Source organism: Cydia amplana, chromosome 9, assembly GCF_948474715.1.
Source record: "Cydia amplana chromosome 9, ilCydAmpl1.1, whole genome shotgun sequence".
In the NCBI taxonomy this organism is placed as follows: Eukaryota; Metazoa; Arthropoda; class Insecta; order Lepidoptera; family Tortricidae; genus Cydia; species Cydia amplana.
The window spans coordinates 7,550,419-7,570,334 of record NC_086077.1 but is presented as its reverse complement, the minus strand read 5'-3'; the positions used below and the strand labels follow the sequence as shown (position 1 = coordinate 7,570,334).

Sequence of the window (19,916 nt, the reverse complement as noted above, 5' to 3'; positions counted from 1 at the left end):
TCTTTTTAAGTAGGTGCAACAGATATTCGGTATTCAGCCGAATAGTAGGCAACATTCGGCCGAATACCGAATATTCGGCAAAGTGGCCGAATAGGCCGATACCGAATAGTTGCCGAATATTCGTGGCATCTCTAGTTTAAACAGGTTATTCTAGTCAAATTGTAGTTTCGTTAAATGGACCACAAAGCACTCCGCAGCAAAATGTGTTATTTGGCAAAATATGAGCATAACTTGATTTTATAAACACATTCAGTGCCGAATACCCGACTATCGGGTATTTTTTATATTTCAATTAATAAATTTTATCTTATCTTATCTTTATGATTTCGTTCCCAGGCCGGACGACCCGACAGTCGGGATCGTGGTACTACACCTTTATATATGAAGAATTTTTTGTGGCTGGCGCGGATGCCTTGTTCGGCTGGGTGGCAATGAATGTGTTAATGTACAAACTTTGCTGCAGAGTAATTCGTAAATAATCAAAATTCTGACAGTCGCGTTACATATTCTCACTGCAAACTCTATAAAACATAATAAATTAACTGTCAACTACCAAAAACAATCAGATCTATGGTTAAATAGGAAATAAATAATGGGTAGGACCGCATTTGACCCTTCAATGGTACCTGTTGCTCTCATGTGGATATTCGAGTTTTCCAAACGGAAGACTTTTCACCTGGAAGAATGCCAAAATTACAGTTCAAAATCGAGTAATGAAATTATGTACACCACGGGTATTCACGTATTCAGGTATAAATATTGTTTAAGTATTTACTTAAACAACGGAGGTGGAGGAGGAGAGGTGTATATTTATATGAACGATACTTAATTAATAAATCAGTAACAATAGGGTATTATACTGTAATTAAAATAAATGATTTTACACCATGCATGAAATAAAGCACCAGATAATTATTAGAAAAACACAGATAGGAGTTATTTTTAAACACATTAGCAAATCGTTTTGACACTTTTGACAGTTCTAAAAAAGTAACTGATTTGACTAGTAGGAAAATACCCTATTCTAAACAGTACTAAATTCTTAATTGGTCGTCTTACCAAAATTAAATGTTCTATTCTACAGGCTACACGTATTTTCAAACAATCAGTTGTACCTATTTTACGATCACAGATTAGTGATTACACTTTTCAAAATATTTTAATACTATTGTGTTGTCTTGTAGGATTATTTTTCTACACAATAGTGATTGCGACTGTTTACTAACTATTGTTTTCACATGTTTACTAACCAGAACATGGATTATAAAAGTCTAAAATAAAAACATTATTCATTCATTCATATGGTGTCAATATGACACAAATATTGGACATCTCACATCATACCACTTGATTACCAATTTCTATGATTTTACAGATCTACGAAACTGTTATTTATCGCTTTCAGCTTTGGTCACAATGGGGATATCACCATATATACTTGGTCAACCAGATCTTGACAGTAGAAAAAGGCGGCAAATTTGAAAAATGTAGGCGCGAAGGGATATCGTCCCATAGAAAATTTGAATTTCGCGCCTTTTTTTACTGACAAGATTTGGTTGACCAGCTATAACTTTTCACGAGATCGCAAATTTCAGAAAGGCACATAATATCAGCTTTAATTTCTGAATACTAACCTGTTCTATGAGATTCCCCCGCGATGTTGGCGTGGCGCGGAACGATGTACTTGGAGTCCTGGAACATGGTGAGCACTAGGTCCTCGGTGGTGGGGTGGTACTCCACGCCGTTGATGCTGGCCACGAGCGGCGAGCTGTCGTAGTTGCGGTTGGCGTCGCGCGCGGCGCCGCGCGGCGGGTAGTCCACGGAGCGCGGCCGCCGCGTGTCGACGGGCGTCATCTTCGGATTTATGTGCACGTCTTTGTGGATGTACGGCTCGGGGGATGCGCTAGATTCGTCCTCGCACTCGCTCGGGCCGCCGGTCGGTCGGTTGCCGTTCACCTCGACTATTAGCGGCCGCTGCAGAGTCGGGGATTGGATAATAGTGGTGTTGTGTACGACGGGCGCCGGGTCGGCGGGGCGGGGCTCCGCGGCGCTGTCGTCGGGCAGGCTCGCGATGCTTCGCGCCGAAGGGCTGCGCGTCGGCGGGGTGAGCTCCGACTCGGACTCGGGCTCGTCGCCGGGAGCCTCGATCTTAGCGTCCTCGGCGACCTCGTCCTTGACCTCGACGATCTCGTTCAGAGTTTCGCTCGGTCGTTTAACGTATTTCGGCATTCGGAGCGCCCAGTGGCCCCCGTCGTCCGCGGCGCACGGGGAAGCGACGGTGGGTCTCTTCCGTTTGTAGAAGAGCATGTAGGCGGTGTTGTTGACGAGCTCGCCGGAGGCGTTGTCTGTGTCGACGGGCGTGACGCGCGAGTCGTCGAACTTGTACCAGCGGCCGTCGTAGGGGTTGCGGCAGGCGGCGGTGTAGTGGCCGGTCTCGAGGTCGTCGCCGTGGTGGTAGCACACGGCGTACAGGTCGTAGGTGTTGTCGGGCGGCGCGCCGGGCCGCGAGGCGCGCCGGCGCGGCGAGCGCGAGTGCCCGGCCGCGTGCCCGTGCACGTGCCCGCCGCCGTGCCCGTGCCCGCCGCCGTGCCCGTGCACGTGCCCCGGGGCGTCGCCGTGAGCTCCACGCACGGCCAGGTGCGGCGTCATGTCCAGCTCGCTCAGGGGAAACTCCACCATGGTCGTCAACTTTGTACTTGTTCGACACTTGGCTTGCCTGCGACAAACGATTCAACATTCAGTGCCAATTCGGGAAACAAAAACAAGTTTGCCCTAACATAATTATAATCAGTAATAATTATTATCAGTCTAGCTAGTGAACCACTTAAAAGAGCATTCGCAAAACAGATTCTTATCAAATAAATTGTCTATACTTACTGCCGAAACCGTTTGAGATGGATGACCAAGATGTCGGGCAGCGACCACAGGCCGAGCGTTTTAACGACCGGCATATACCTCTGGCACTGGGGGCACCTGCAACAAACAAAGGGATTATAATGGGTTAAGAAGAAACGCCGGTAACGTAGCAGTAAAGCGGTATGGACTTCTAGTTACACGTCGTGGATTCGAACCCTGGATCGTACACATTGAAGAACATGAGAGGGCCTCTCTAAGAAAACACTTCAGTCAATGAACTGCCGGCATTTCAACGCGTTCAGTACTATTGCGACTTTTGACAATGTCCCACACATGTATCTGTAACTGTAACTTTTTTTTTATTAAAAACGCCTTCGTGAGCGGTGAAAACTGATTCGAATAATACCAAGAAACATAATAAAAGCAATAGAATAACATTCCACCGCTAAAAGAAACTTGTTCACATTTAAATTATTTTGAAATGTCACTTTAAACGATCACGACGGCACGCCATTTTCTTCGGTGCATAGAAAGATTAATTGGGATTGGTCTTTAGAACCTAAAGATGGATTTAAGAAGTCACCATGTAACTCACCGCCAAGCGTCCTCCTGGGCCAGGTGCTCGGCGCGCGTGTAGTGCGCGAGGCACGCGTGCAGCGTGAGCGGCGCCGCCGACCCGTGCGCCGACACGTGCACCTCGCACGCCTCCAGCGGGTCGCGGATTATACTGTGGGAAAAACAACTTTAGGTTAACTCACGAACATTTACTTTCGGAGTATGCACCAATCAAAAGCGGCAAATACACTTCGTCGTTCGCCGCATGCTGCATGCGGCGACCGCAAAATTGTAAAGAACACGTTAGTCGGTCGCATTCGGCGATCGACAGCTGCCAACGCTTATAAGGTGACCGAAGCAGTGTAAATACGACATCCGCCTTATTAGGTCACCGACAGCGGCGACCGCAGATCATTTGATAAAGTAAAACCTCTATGCAAATGTACTCATTATATCGTTGGCATTGGCCACTTATATTTGAAGTTGTCACAAATAACAAACGTCAGACGTGCATGACACAATAAAATTCGGGTGTCTGTCGGTAGCAGTTTCTCATGATTATTTTTATGTGAAGATTTTTATGTATTATTAAGCAAACTAATAAACTAGCTTTCCTAAGCACAAGCTTTGATATCGCGATAGCTCTCAGAGATCTGATGGATGACTTTGTAGTTCAGCCGCCGCATTCGGCCACCGCATTAGGCGGACAGACTAGTGTAAAGACGACGTTCGTTGAACGAATTCATTCAAGAGTCATGCGGTCGCCGTAGTATTAGGCGGACAGACTAATGTGAAGACGACGTTTGTTGGCCTAAGTAGTTTAAAATGAATTCGGCGACCGCATTAGGTGAACGACGCAGTGTAATTGCCGCTAAATATAAAGATAAAAGCTCCGGTTATATGAAAGTGAAAAATTTCGCTGCAAATTGCAGTACGAGTTTTCGTCGCCCTCGGTTACGCGTCGGTGATGAGTGAATTTGTTTGGAGCGTTTTTTTTTCGTCGTTAAATACACGACTAGAGGCGCCAGCGTTTCGTTCGTAAAGGATAGACATTCGAGTCTCATTTCGCGTTGTTTTACGCATGTAAATGGATTCTTAATTGAAGTATAAACAAACTGTGAACCTGTCTCTGTGCGCCGGGTCCCACAGCAGCTCGAGTCGGAGGTGCGGGTGCTTGTCGTGCGCGCATAGCGCCTGCTCCACGTCCAGGGCAAACAAAGGGTGGGGAAGCTGAAACAACACATTCGTTTTAGACTCTACTATAGTTCGTTTTTTTTTGCATTAGAAAGAACTTGAAAGAAGTTAATTTTGACATGTCTTTTAATTGAAAAACATTTTTTAAAAATCAATAACTATTACTTATGAAAGCAGAAGACTATAAAAGATCGTATTAGATTCATAATTGTTACATATTTACCGTAACTTATTTTTAAAATGTGTTTTTCAATTAAAAGACACATCAAGATTGTTTACCTTATTTCTAATGCTAAAAAAACGAAGTATAGCGACCCGCCCCGGCTTCGCACGGGTTAACAAATTATACATAAACCTTCCTCTTGAATCACTCTATCTATTAAAAAAAACCGCATTAAAATCCGTTGCGTAGTTTTAAAGATCTAAGCATACATACAGACAGACAGATAGCGAATTTGTTTTATACTATGTAGTGATTAAACTCACTTAGCTAACGGCCTCTTTGAAGAATGTTTGTCTAATTGCCGCTCAATCTATTTAACATGTATGTCCGTGGTGGCAATTATGAACTGGCTTCAGGATGCACGAATAGTCGTTCCGAGGCCGCCTAAAGCCATCATCGCGTACGTTGGGCATCATTGTCTCGCAGTCGATATTGCCGCGCAAGAAAACGTTTTTTAGCCGAGACATGTTCGACTGATCGACATTGACTTATATCATAGACTAGGAATCCTCTAGACTGCGTTTAGAGCAATTATTTCATGAAACCGATGCTGCCAAAAATACGGGGGTGCGGGGGGACGAGGTGAGCGAATCCCGTGCCGTGATTGGGCCGTTCAAAGACACGGACCAATCACGGCACGGGATTGACTCGAAGATGGAGTAAAACTACCGTATAAGTGGCAGAGGGGGTAGCGTTACTACGCTCAGTCTAGAGGATGTCTTGTCTGTGACTTATATACTTCGCAAAGACGGGCCTTACGGGCACTACGAAGTGGGCTAGTTCGAAGGTGTGCAAATCGCGTTTGTCTTTGTGCACATGTTCGCTCGTCATTATATGAACGGTCCTGTGCAAACAGTATAGTTTGTAGCTTTCTAGTAGAGCCCGAAGGCTTATCCTATTGTGTATTGTTCAGTAAAACCGCACGTGCTACTTACCTGAAAAAAAGGGTCCTAATTATTCTATTTGGCACCTGAGCGCGTTCTAGTCCAACGCTCAAAAAACCAGTGTAGGTGCGCTCTTCGATAACGCGCTTTGTTACGCATCTCGATGACACATTTTAGACTGGTTCTGTAGCGTTCGACTCGCCGGCACTCGGTAACCGAAGTACCGATTTTTTATGCAGGTGGTTGTGGCACGTGGCACGAGCGGTTTTTCTTAACAATAGACAATAGGATTAGCATTCGGGGTCTATTAGAAAGCTACAAACTATACCCACTACCCCGTACCACAAAACAGATACAGTACAGAAATCAATCTACATACAAAGTGCGCTCGAGCAACGCACACATAGACACTGCTCACAGACACGATATCTCGGACCGGTTGGGACCAGTACGAGCGCGAGTGTCAACCGCTTGAGACACGCGCCTGTGAACTTTTTTGTGCAATAATGGAGAAACAAAAAAGATGTTATTATAACTGTTCAATGGACGGTTGTTTAAATTCAACAATAAACGGTGAATTGTCGTTTTTTAAACTACCAGTGGTTTCAGAGAGGTAAGTAGGTGTCTGCTTGTATTTCGATGGTTTGTTTTAACGTTAAACAGAACAGTTAGGTAGGTAGGTAAGCACCCCGCCCCGGCCCCTACTAGATACGAGTGCCACTACCACGATAGTTTTTTGTGCATAAATCATAGTTGACAACCCTAGAGCGACCGCCGAGCGTAGGTATGAAAAGTGAAGTACATACATGTGATTGACTTCTGTACTGTATCTATTTTATGCCCGTACCTCGGGCTGCAGGTAGGCGGGGTCGCGCGGGCGGTGCGCCTCGGCGATGCGCGCGCGGAAGATGTCGGCGCCCTGCGCGCCCTCCAGCACCAGCTCCGCCACCACCGCGCTCATCTCCTTCAGCAGCAGCTTCTGCAGGTCCTCGTACGACGTCTCGCGGGGCACCTGCATCGCGTACGGCGATCCTGCGAACGACACCTAACTGTAGCGTATTTGACACATTCACTACCAGACAAAAAACGACGCACTACCCCAGAAATCGTCGAAAGCTGCGTATAAAACAACCCGCCCAGCGGGTTGTCCGGCATCTGAGCAAAGTTCACGAGCGCCCAGCAGGTGGGTTCCTGGTAGTGAATGTGTTAACCAGTAAAAGTCTCTGTTATTATAGCCTCTAGCCGCCCAGACATCAAAACTTACCAAGACAAATGCAATTTTTATTTGTCAAAATAAAGATTTAAATTAGAATGGAATGGGAGACCTTTTGGGCGGTTAGAGTGTTAAGCTTTGGTTTCCTCCGAGAGCGGTGCCGTCATATAGCGGCCGTCTCCATACAAATACTATGACATCCATATTTAGCCGTATTATTTAGTATGGAGACGGCCGCTATATGACGGCACCGCTCTCGGAGGAAACCAAAGCTTTAGGATAGAGTTTTCTGAAAATTCGGCGGTTCCAACGCCCGTGATCGTGATCGCCCAAGTTCACATCGATTACTCGAGTTATGAAATATAAACCCCTAAATAAATAGAAACTTTGAGTGATAATTAAGCGCTTACGCGCTAACGAAGTACTCGTCGCTGTCCATAATACATTGGAAGCTATAGTATAGCAAACATATTCAATACAAACGGCATCAACTAAACTATTATAACTAAAGCATGAATCTAGTATTAAACTGGATTGGGCATGAGTGGTGGGGATAACTGACAGAACGGGATAGTCTTATGTATCTTTCAGTAGGAGTAGCAGCGAAAGCGCTATTATTGTTTGTCCTTGTCACAGTCTCACTTTTTTTTTTATTCCCCACCATAAATTAGTATGGATGATTGGCCGAATTTATTTGTTGCCCACCATAACAAATAAATTCGACCAATCATAGCGTCGCATTGCGTATGTTTTGTCCCTCACGGAGGCACGCATAGATCACTTCTATAGGATGCTACCTTCTATGAACTAAAGCGATACAGCCCTCTAGACAAATGTGATCCCTTACCAAAACGCTCCCCGTCGAGTAAGTTGACCCAGAGGATGAGGAGATAGGGCGTGGTCGGCGTCTGCAGCAGCGGCGGCGCCTCCATGCAGTACAGCGCGCCGAAGTCCAGCCCCGCCGGCTCCCACCCGGCGCGAGCCACGCACCAGCCTGCGGGAACACACAATGTATAGTTTGTAGCTTTTTAATAGACCCCGAAGGCTAATCCTATTGTCTATTGTTAAGAAAAACCGCTCGTGCCACGTGCCACAACCACCTGCATAAAAAATCGGTACTTCGGTTACTGAGTGCCGGCGAGTCGAACGCTACAGAACCACTCTAAAATGTGTCATCGAGATGCGTAACAAAGGCGCGTTATCGGAGAGCGCACCTACACTGGTTTTTTGAGCGTTGCACTAGCCCGCGCTCAGGTGCCAAATAGAATAATTAGGACCCTTTTTTGCAGGTAAGTAGCACGTGCGGTTTTACTGAACAATAGACAATAGGATAAGCCTTCGGGGTCTACTAGAAAGCTACAAACTATACCTAACATGAGAGACTTAGTGTAAGGCCTGAGTGGACGCTCGAAGCGGAGCATTCGGCGGGGCGTGCAGCGTGGCGTCGGGCTCACAAGTAATTTGAGCAGCGTGCACTAAGGCCGCTCCTATACGTATGCATTTGCGCCCCGCCTCGCTGCACGCCCAACTCGAGCGTCCACTCAGGCCTTACACTTATACAGAACGGCTGATTTACAAATGTTAAATAGTATAGTTTGTCGATTTCTAGCAGACCCGGTACGGCTTATCCTTTGTCTATTGTTATGTTAAACCGCACGTGCTTCTACCTGCCATAAAAAAATGGTTGGGCCGTTTTTACCGGTTATTGAATTACCACTCTATGGAGATTGCAATAAGGTTCAAAATGAACTAATGGAAAAATATTTTTCTAGGCTGTGTGTGGTCCATTTGACTCGCCGGCACTCAGTACTACGGTTACTGAGTGCCGGCGAGTCGGACGCTACAAAACCAGTCTAAAATGTGTCATCGGGATGCGTAACAAAGGCGCGTTATCGGAGAGCGCACCTCATAGACTAGGAATCCTCTAGACGGAGTTTAGAGCAATTATTTCATGAAACCGATGCTGCCAAAAATACGGAGGTGCGGGGGGACGAGGTGAGCGAATCCCGTGCCGTGATTGGTCCGTTCAAAGACACGGACCAATCACGGCACGGGATTCTGACACTTTGACTCGAAGATGGAGTAAAACTACCGTATATAGTGGCAGAGGGCGTAGCGTCACTAAACTCAGTCTAGAGGATGTCTTGTCTGTGACTGAGATTAAACGTAATGTCGGTAGTGCCAGCGCGACTTGGAAAGAATGAATATCCATACCAGTTTCATTGATTTCGGCCAGAATGATGTTGTCGCGTTCGATGCCAGTATCCGTGTGTAGGGTCGTTCGCAGGTCTTCCATGGTGGAGTTGGCCTTCAGCTCCACGCCGATGCGGACTTGGCGGGGTTGTTGGTTCACATATACAACCTGATAACAAATTCATACAAATTATTTAACTTTTCCCAGCCATAGTAGGACTTATCAACCGATAAATATTCAATTGAATTTCACCTTAGCACTCTGATTTAAGGTTCAAATTAGTTTGTCGCGGTAGAATATTATCCCAGGATGCCTCCCCAAACAGCATGTTGTGGGAACCGCCATCGTGGGTTTAGTTGGTAGGCTTCTCAGTGGAAATTGCCGGGAGGTAGGAGTCCCACATACCTCACCAAAATGGGTTTACCTCAGGCCAGGGATGATGCGTAACAGCATTCCCACACCAACAAAAAAAAGGTTCAAATTAGATTGGGTATTTTAGGGAAATGTTACTTGTCTTCAAATTAATCAGCAAAACTTAACTATTTGGAATATATTTAGATTTCTTGGAAAAAAACTAGATTTTTCGGGTCTGGAAAAGAGTATACATTACTAGGTTAATTTTGAACACCACTTCACAAAATGTAAACATCAAGATATAAAATAAAATAAGCTACATACATAGTTGCATTTTATGTTAAGAAATGTGTAGGTATGTATATCATATTAATAGTACATTACTGCAGACGCCGGGAAAGAAGGGCTTGCCGGGTGAGTAGGTATAGCCGGCCGACCGTAGGGAGGCCGGATAGTGATACGAAGCCGGCAAGACCTTTTCACGGCTAGGCATGTATAGTGCTTTTCTCAAACATGCAATGAAATAAAAAAATACACCACTCAAAAAAACAAATTTATAATCTTTATAATAAAAATCCAACTTCACAACATAGGTTTTTTAATTTTTCTTCCAATCCCGCCATAATTGTTTTTTTTTTACGGAAGTCGTCCGTATTTCGCGTGTGTAGTGTTCGAATAGACCTTATTAGGGCCATTACACACAATCTGATAATAAGAATCTCAATTTCTATAAATAAAATAAATACAGAGGATTTTAAATATTGTCTATGGTCTCTGGTGACTGACGTATAGACAAAATTTTAAATTTATTCATCAACACATTGAATCATACAGATTCGTATTCTTAATATCAGTACGTTCGTGTATAACAGGCGTTAACACGGATATTTTGGTCCGATAACCATTCATTCACCAAAAATATAAAAAAAAAATATAATTCGGCTGTTTAGTCTGTTCATGGACACCCCCATGTTTACATTAGAATTTTTTAAAAAAATTACTTCCCGGCCTAGGCCTTCAATTTCGTATGAAATTCCTTTACAGTTCTCTGGAGTTGCTCCGCCCTAAACGTGATACTTCTAAGCCTCATATAACGCCCGGAGCGACGACATTTCATTGCATGTTTGAGAAAAATTTTAAAACCGCTGAAAAAAATCAGAGCACTGCAGTGCATCAACAAAGAAATAGGTGAGAGGTACGCACACCATCTTCAATCCATCGTGGGTGAAAATGAGATACTGATGTTGTCATATACTCACATTAACAGGTAAGGGAGAGATCTGTGCAGCGGCCGGCCTGGGCGGTAGCTGTACGCTCACGCAATGGAAAGGGTCGAATGTACAAGATGTCCGCTCACACTTCGCGCACGTCAATGCCGACCTGTCAACACATTTCACGATAATAATACGAAAACATCACATATCACATAAGTAAGGCTTCACTGTTATACACAGCTCGAAAAAGAAAAATCGATCTAGCTTGGTCTTATCTCTAGAAAAACGCGCATTATCGAGTTTTTATATGCTTTCCGAGTTTTGCTCGGTCTCCCAGATATTACTGATTTAACGAAGGAAAAAGGATTGATTACAATGCATTAGACACATCGCATCCAAATGACGGGATTATAAAATCCGTATTCTAAACTGCCAACCCTTTCGGAGATATTTGCACAAGTCAAATAATACAAACTTACAAAAAGTCATTCACCCTAATATACCGTATCCGTTGTAGGTTAAATCTATGTTTGCAAATTATTGCTATGACTCATCTGTGTCAGATTGTTGTGGCCTTGATCTTTATCTCACATATACTATTTATAGTTACATAGCATGCGGGCATCACATGGCTGACTTTTATTTAACTTTTTAATATGTACGTAGTTGTTGGCCATCCAAAGAACTCGATTTTTACTGGCTTTTCAGCTGTACATGTCATTTTCAAGCGAAAGGTGCCACATTGATGGTTATTAAATATTATCGAGAATAACGATTTAATTTTTATATTAATCTGTCAGCTCCCAGTGGCTCATATATGAGCCAGAACGCTTATGGATGACGTCATATCATGGGATAACAGTGCCTAAATAGAATGTAGCATATTCACCATAATGTAAAATAGGAATATTACCGGTATTGAGCTTGAAATACTGCCTGAACAAATGAACTATTTCTTCTAGCGTGATTAGCTAAGGTTTCCGCAGCAACCACCTCGTCAGGTTTACCGCATGTGTTCTGGAACATACAACAAAAATTTTAAAAGACAAGTTATAAAAATCCCAATGTCAATTATGCCAAGCAGTTGACAGGACTGGAATTTCAATTTTGTACTTCAATCTGAGTTTTTGGTTTTATAAGGAGTACTATATATAACAGCAGCACTGAAGAATGCCGGGAACTTGCTCGGCGTGTTCTCTGTTCGCAGTCGCTTTCCTGCACAAAGCGGGAAAACGCTGGGATCGGCTACGAGCGTCGCGCTACGAAAACGTTGGCAGTAAATGTATTCTGATCATCATAGGACTACTTTACTATTTGTTACTCAATTGTATGGATGGTGCAGCAGTGCAGGTCAACATAATTAGTGTATCAGACTATGCCAATTTTTTAATTTTTTTTTTCGCAAGATTCTGGTAGGCTTCCGTAGCTCAATTGGCAGAGCTAACGCACGGATTGCGGAGGTTGCGGGTTCAAGTCCTGCCGGAAGCGTAATTTTTCCATTTTTTCCTTTAATATAAAATTTGAAATATCAGACTATGCGTCAAAAGTATGACGTCAAAACCATTCACTGATAGCTTAACAAAAAGAGAAATTTCTCTATTTATGGAACAAACTGTTGCATTGCAGATTAACATTTGAACGCAAACTGTCGAAATATGTGTAATTGGAGAAGTATTCATGGCAGGTACTTATGGCGCGTTGTTTCATATGCTACTATTGATGCTGACTCTACCCTCCTGCAAAAAACTCTACTATTTTTAGGTTTCCGTACCCAAAGGGTAAAAACGGGACCCTATTACTAAGACTCCGCTGTCCGTCCGTCCGTCCGTCAGTCACCAGGCTGTATCTCACGAACCGTGATAGCTAGACATTTGAAATTTTCACAGATGATGCATTTCTCTTGCCGCTATAACAACAAATACTAAAAACAGAATAAAATAAAGATTTAAGTGGGGCTCCCATACAACAAACGTGATTTTTGACCGAAATTAAGCAACGTCGGGCGGGGTCAGTACTTGGATGGGTGACCGTTTTTTTGCTTGTTTTGCTCTATTTTTTGTTGATGGTGCGGAACCCTCCGTGCGCGAGTCCGACTCGCTCTTGGCCGGTTTTTTTTTACCCGATTGCATCAGGAACTTAATGTGTTTCGAGCGTATGCATGTATGTCAAGTTTTAATCATGTATGTTAGTGAAAATGTTATTAAAATAATACAAAAGTAATATGGTTAGTGTTATTACCTTAATGGTTTTATATTTCTTTTTAGTGGCAGTGTTTAAATCTTCATGAACCTTATCTAGCAACCAAAAAAGAAACTCTTGTGCATCATGCTGGCTGTTCCCTCTGTACTGTATGCCATGCCTCTCCACTGCACCCTGTCAAATAAGGAAAAAAATAAAACATTTTTATTTAAATACATAGTCTGTTCGGAAAGAGAAGAGTTGTGGAATGTATTGAGTCCCATACATTCCACCACTCTTCTCTTTCCGCACAGACCCTATATATGTATAAAATCAATGTTTTTTACACTAGCAACCCGCCCCAGCTTTAGACGAGGGTGATGTACATAAATGTGTCAAATAAGGAAAAAAAACATTGTGTCATATCATATTTCAACCAATTTATCATCAATCAATTTAATTATACACAAAACCTTTATGAAACTACCACTCACTCCACTATCATATTAAAATCCGTTGCATATTCAGGTTTTAATCATACAGACAGATGGAGCTACTTTGTTTTGTAAATATTGATGTACTGATTTTTTTCCGGTTCTAGTGTCTGTATTGTCCGTTGAGTGTTTTGTTACATATGTATTTTCGTTTTCCACATACACAACACAATAATATTTTATGGGCCAGGAGGCTGAATTTTAATGATTGTCGACATCATCATTTGCCATTGTAGTTGTTAATTAAAAATATCCATGGCCAAACACAATTAAAAACTTTATTATTTGTAATATGTATGTTCATTTGCCATGACAACATGACTGCTATCTCTGATAGTGTCATTTACCACAATAACTCATTGTTTGGCAAACTGTATATTACTGTTAAGGTAATTAATAGGAATTTAAATGCCATCATTTGATTTAACTAGATCACCATTAGCATTTACTTATCAACATAAATTCCAGTGTGACCTTGTATGATACGACATTGCATTTGTACATGGGCTCAGTTTGTCCTTTAAGGTTGACATAGTATTATATGATTCTATAAGGAGCCAAACAGGCAAGTCATTTGCTAATACACATAGATTAGAATATAATATATGTATATAGTCCTCCATGTCATATCCGACAAAGGCGACCCCTACAATTTTCTCTGATGAGCATGTATATGGCTCGCAAAACCGAACTTCGTTTTAAATATCCGGTTGCACTGTGCAAAGCTGCCACATATACATTAATTAGTAAGATGTGTTTTAATGACATTATAGTACAATTCCAAAAGAAAGGGCGAAGTCAGAGCGCATTTCACATGTGTACGGCCACAAGCAGGTCAATCTCCTCGTGCTGGACATGGCTGACAACTCACCTTAAATGCAGTACTCATGTCAGGCGTGTATCTACAAGCCCAGAGAGCTTTAAGAAGAGTTGCTAGTTGTTCCGTTACTTCTCCTCTTGTGCCATATTTCTTTGAGTTAATTTTATTCCTTTTTTGTAAGTCTACCTGAAAACAAGAAATAAAAACATCAATATTAAGAATCAAAAATAGTCAAGATAGAAGATTTAAATCATAATAGAAAATAACATTATAAATTAATAATTCTAGACTAATCTATACGAAATTACATCAATGATGTTAGTTAGTGACTTTTACTTGTCACCCGATGATTTAATGCTTCACTGAACCCTAACCCGCAATAGATGGTCTAATAACATTCTAATAAGAATATGAGGTCCTAACGTTATGAATTGAATAAAATCTTTGCTGAGCTATACCAAATCTGCAACATTTCTCATAGAGATCAATAAACACAATTGTAAGTTACCTTGTAATGATCTAGCACAAAATACTCTGCAATAACATCAGTATGTGAAAGGCACTGCAATACTGCATTCATATAACAAGTGTTGCCATGATTTTTGATGCCTGTAGCAGCTGGAGTAAAGCCTGGGGGCCATGGAGGGTCACCGCTGCACGGAACTCTCTCACCATTGAAGACTGCCGGAGCTGATTTTACCTGTTAGCAATCATATCAATATTTTAGTCAATAAATAATGAATTCGCAATAACGCTCAATAACTCATTAGAACTTCTTACCCCGGACACATTAACAGTGCTCATGTGTTGCGCTATTTTGTTCAGAAATCGTTTCCATGATGGCCTTCTAAACAACTTCCTCTCGATTACACCGTCGTCCTTCGTGGATTCTGCGGTTGTGGAGCTGGCACTGACTTGCTTATTGTCGCTATCGTTGCTCTTACTTTTGCTGGAACCTGGTTTAATGGTACTAAAGGGATTGCGAGGCAACGTAAAGGTCCTCTTTAGTCGGGATCCTTCCACCTGTTTTGGTGTCATGTTATTATCCGCAACTTCGTTTATTAATTCACTCTCCGAACATGATTTTAGAACTGACGACAAATTATTAGTCGACATAATCACTGTTTTATTCTATAATTATACTTGAAAAGGGCTATAATAAAAAGAAATCTGATTATAAAACATTGCATTGCAATAGATATGTCACTGACATAAGCGCCATTTTGATTCGCTCGAATGTAATGTAAAGGAACGGATGAGTGAATGGATGAGTATATTCCACAGATTAATATCAAGATTAAACAACTGTACCGATATTCGGAACCTAAAGTAATATATTGAGAGTGGCAACACTGTAGTTAGTCGTATTGTCCTTTTCTAGCATATACGTCCATCTCTCTCCCACACCCCCACCACTTCAGGCAGTTGCGTTTGACAATTTTTACAGTTAGAAACAAACGCAAATTACCTCATTGGCTTGCTGTTTTTCCATCTGGAAGGTCGTGAAGCTAAACTGCTGGTGAGTTTTTGAATTTGTACCCCAGTTTAGCTGACTATATTGAAAAACAGTTTCTAACGGCTTTTGCCGTTCGAAATAAATATTTAAATTTAGTTGTCCGTTAAACTATCTAGCAAATAAAAATGATCCGGAATAGTGATGTGCAAGTGTTTTCAAAGGCTGCCTGCGCGCACCGTGGCTATGCCAATGAAAATACTAAAACACATGGTAGAAAACACATCGAGCTGGTAAAGCGTGCACGTGTCACCATTATAATTTAATTTTATTAAGTCTCTTCCGAGTCTTGTTAGTTTAAATCTTTGTGTGTGTATAATAACGGTTGAAATTATATAATACTTAAATGGTGATGTGTGGAGGTATACCCTTTCAAGTGATTTGTGTTTTCGAATACGAATGGATCGGATAGTTAATATTACGTAGAACCTACGTATTAAGGTAGAAGCTTATAGACGTGTAGGTTTTTTATCTGTCCAAGTATCTATCAGCAATTTATCTTTTTATCCCGTTCCGGGTTAATATAATATTTCAAAATTAATTTTTTGGTAATAAACTTGCTGATAAATAACGTGTACCCGAATAGGAGTCGACGATATTTTCGCTCTAAGGGACACAAGGTAACGAACAAACCTACATCGCAAACATTGCATTTATTTTTGTGGAAAGTGAGTACTTCGGCAGTACATAAACTTAAATCTGACTAGACATAGAGAGAGATTAGCATGGCTCTGCGCAAGAATGACATGCGAATTCGTGAAGTATTTCACTCTGTATCTATCAACTTATATCTCTCCAACTAGATCTTTGATTTATGTAGGTAGGTACCTACTTAAATATATAACTTAGCAGGTACTTACAGCTTTAAAGGTTAAGGAAAAGAACTCTTGCATGTAGGTGCTATATGTGCTTGTGTTATTTTGAATTTGAATAACTTGATTATTAATTCTATACGTAACTACATACAAGAGGGTCAATTCTTAAGCCTACTTACCTACCTACATAAATAGTACACTTAAATTAAACGTTTCAAATAAAATCGGAAGCCTGTGACATGGAAGGGCATTAACGATACGGGAATCTTTAGATTGATTCATTGACGAAGACGCATGGTTTGGTTCATATTGTCAAATTATATTAGTTAACTGTAGAGTTAAAGTTTAGTTTTGGCAAATCTGCGCGTCACCGTGAATGACACTTTCTAAAAGTGCCTGTTAAAGCCGGCGTAAAGCCTTTCACCTTGTCGAGCAAGGAACCCGCAACTTAGGGAATATTACCCATAAACTCAGGGTATTTGATTTGAATGATACTTATTCTTAAACTTACGTTTGTTATGGTTCCACCTGCTAAGGTGCGCCTAAGAGAATCTTTTATTCGTTCACAAACTAACGTCAAGTTATTTGTGATGAAACCAATATATTATGTACCTATCTAAACCTGCGCAAGGCTGCCATGTTTACACCTGCGTAAGGTGTGCCAAAAGAATCTTTGATTCGTTCACAAACTAACGTCAAGTTATTTGTGATGAAACCAATATATTATGTACCTATCTAAACCTGCGCAAGGCTGCCATGTTTACACCTGCGTAAGGTGTGCCAAAAGAATCTTTGATTCGTTCACAAACTGACGTCAAGTTATTGATGATGATATTATAACCTATGTAAGCCTGCGCAAGGCACGTCAGACATATTCACAGAAATATAAATGATATGGTCATAACACAGGCGTGCGAGTAGACCACAATCACAAAAATATTACAAAGATTAAGTTGTAAATATCTCTTTTTAGAGAATGTAAAAATGGTTTAAAATAATGTTTTGGGTAAAAATCAGTCGAAATAGGCAAGGCTTCGTTATTAGAGTTTTCATTTTTGTTTACCAATCTATTTCAAGGGTCCCGAACACCCTATTGGCTAAACCCGAAATTGGGCTAATTAACTGTGGTAAAAGTGAAAACTGCTTTCCATTTACATAACATTTCTAAAATTATAATAGGTAAAATAAAAACCTAAGATTCCAGGCCTATCTCGACTCATTTTTATTTTAAAGATGGAAAAAATCTTTGCACCCTAATATAAAATTGTGGTCTGGAGACGCTAAGCCTCATAACTTGGGTGGCATAGATAATACTAAGAGATTTAGTCACCTAATTTCGACTATAAGCCCAGGCAGAATATTGATAATTAGAATAAGGAGTGGTCAATCCTCCAAGGTCCATACAATCTGTGGACTCTAATTAAATCAGGCTCGGTAAGCTCACGACACGACAGAGCTTACGATTCCATTCTGAAATAAGCTATGTTTACAATATATATTACCCATGGTGTGAAACAAACAGCCTGCTCAAGGTGTACAAAGGGTCCGTTTAACGGCCCTATAAACATCTACAAACCTTTGAAGTCTAGGCCTGCTACAATATGACAGACTAGAAATAAATACATATGATCCCAATGTAAGAGCAGCTCACAGTTGCATAAATTATATTTGGCTGGAGAGCACTTGTCTTTCAGTTAACATGTTTACGAGTACCTACCTATGTACACGACATGACCAAGGTTACCTACCTTTTTACATAATTATTATATCCCTGACTGCCATGGTATATTAGGAAAATTATCATGTGCTGGCGGTGCTGCACAAGCATGTTTGAAATAAAATATACAAAACTGGCCTAACGGGCGTTTATGAATTATGTATTTTACACCCTTGTGTCTGTATTGTGACCCTGGAAGTTTTAAACCACCTGTATCGTAAGTGCTCCTATGCACGGATTAAGTTTATAATAAACTACCCATGCCCTAACCTCAAGGGCAAGTGCTTCTATGCACGGACCAGATACTGTTGTCACTTATTTCACTTATCATGACTTGTCATAGTTTGATACTACACGTTTAATAAATTTAAGACCGTGGAATGTACCCACTACAAAAGGTTTTTAAAAATAGTGACTGAATGGTTTGCACGAACGGTTCTAGCACAGTTTCTGGGCGGTCACGTCTAGGGCATGACCCTCTAGTTCTCAATTTATACAAAATTATAGCATTGTGATACTGTTCGCTTTGCACAATAAAATAGGGGAACAGGAGCACGCCTTGCGAAAAGGCGAAGCTATTTTGAAACGCAAACCTTTCAAAAATAGATTGAAATATATAAATAATTATGTTTTTGGTGTGGAACATGTAATTGTACACCCAAACAAATGCAATCATTTATTATATGTTAGCAAAACTCTGCCAAAGTGTTAGTCTGTCTCTACAGTGTAACCTGAAGGCATGAATGCACATGAATCTCTTGAAACATGGTGGATTAACTAATTTACACCCCGTCTGTGTCTTGCTCCTACCAAATCCACAAGTTGAGGACCTCAACCTATCTAGGCACCCTTCTTGCTCGAGACCTGAAAAAATAATCTCATGCAGTCAAGTGTCGGAAAACCAGGTCCACACTCTTAGCACTACCGTGAATATATCTAAGAAGTCTGTATACTGCCTTCCAGGAGGCGGGATGTTAATAGACTAGCCTATATAGTAGGCCAGAGATATAGTATACAAAAGCACACTGGCCCAAATCCAGTAATATTATATGCACTTCAGAATACAAAATAATTGACTATTCTGCGTATATTTGATATCAAAAAGTTACAACTACCTACTCTTAGGTCATAAGGAGGATAAATATACATAAATATCAAATATATTCGACAAAGTGTTGACCCTAGCATTGGATAAAATAGAGGTTCCTCTTAAACGGCATCTGCGCTGTTGGCTTTGGGCCCACGGGTGCCCGGCAAAAGGTCGGGGACCCCATGGTTCCGCACAGTTATTGCAAATAATGTAAAATCACAAAATAAACACAAATTTTCATTTTGGTTAAAAACACATATGCGATGAGCTAAGGTTTCGAATTAAGTACCTTATTCTTAATCTGGAAAGAGAAGACTGAATATTCAGAATTAAGCTATGTCTATGAATGGTTTACATAAATTAAGCCACTTTAGCGTTCAGAAACAATCAAGTTTATGTCTACTAGTAGGCACCAGATAAGGTAAACTACTCATACTGCATATATAGACAATAATGAGTACAATTAAGGTCACTTGATGATAGCTAAACATGAACATAAGCAGAATGAGCTGCACCTATACAAATATCATTGATAAAGCTCTGTGGCAATTCTACATTTACCATTTGAACGCCAAGAGCACCAAAAAGCGTCGTAACTAGTG

At 41.3% G+C, this 19,916-nt stretch overlaps 1 protein-coding gene and 1 non-coding gene across 2 annotated transcripts; one reads left to right on the top strand and one right to left on the bottom strand.

Annotated features, from left to right (window-relative positions):
- Positions 1–446: 446 nt before the first annotated feature.
- LOC134651032 (ubiquitin carboxyl-terminal hydrolase 31) lies at positions 447–15,414 on the bottom strand. The gene is made up of 14 exons (XM_063506009.1): positions 14,960–15,414; positions 14,688–14,879; positions 14,231–14,365; positions 12,926–13,060; positions 11,601–11,704; positions 10,733–10,853; positions 9,140–9,287; positions 7,773–7,919; positions 6,560–6,744; positions 4,535–4,641; positions 3,452–3,583; positions 2,878–2,973; positions 1,635–2,716; positions 447–676 (listed from the first exon to the last, which is right to left on the bottom strand). The coding sequence occupies exons 1-14, from the start codon at positions 15,293–15,295 to the stop codon at positions 636–638; spliced, it is 2,961 nt and encodes a 986-aa protein (XP_063362079.1). The 5' UTR covers positions 15,296–15,414; the 3' UTR covers positions 447–635.
- Positions 15,415–16,364: 950 nt separating this feature from the next.
- LOC134651274 (U6 spliceosomal RNA) lies at positions 16,365–16,468 on the top strand. Its single transcript, XR_010097094.1, has one exon. It is a non-coding gene; the product is annotated as a U6 spliceosomal RNA (small nuclear RNA).
- The last annotated feature ends 3,448 nt before the right edge of the window (positions 16,469–19,916 follow it).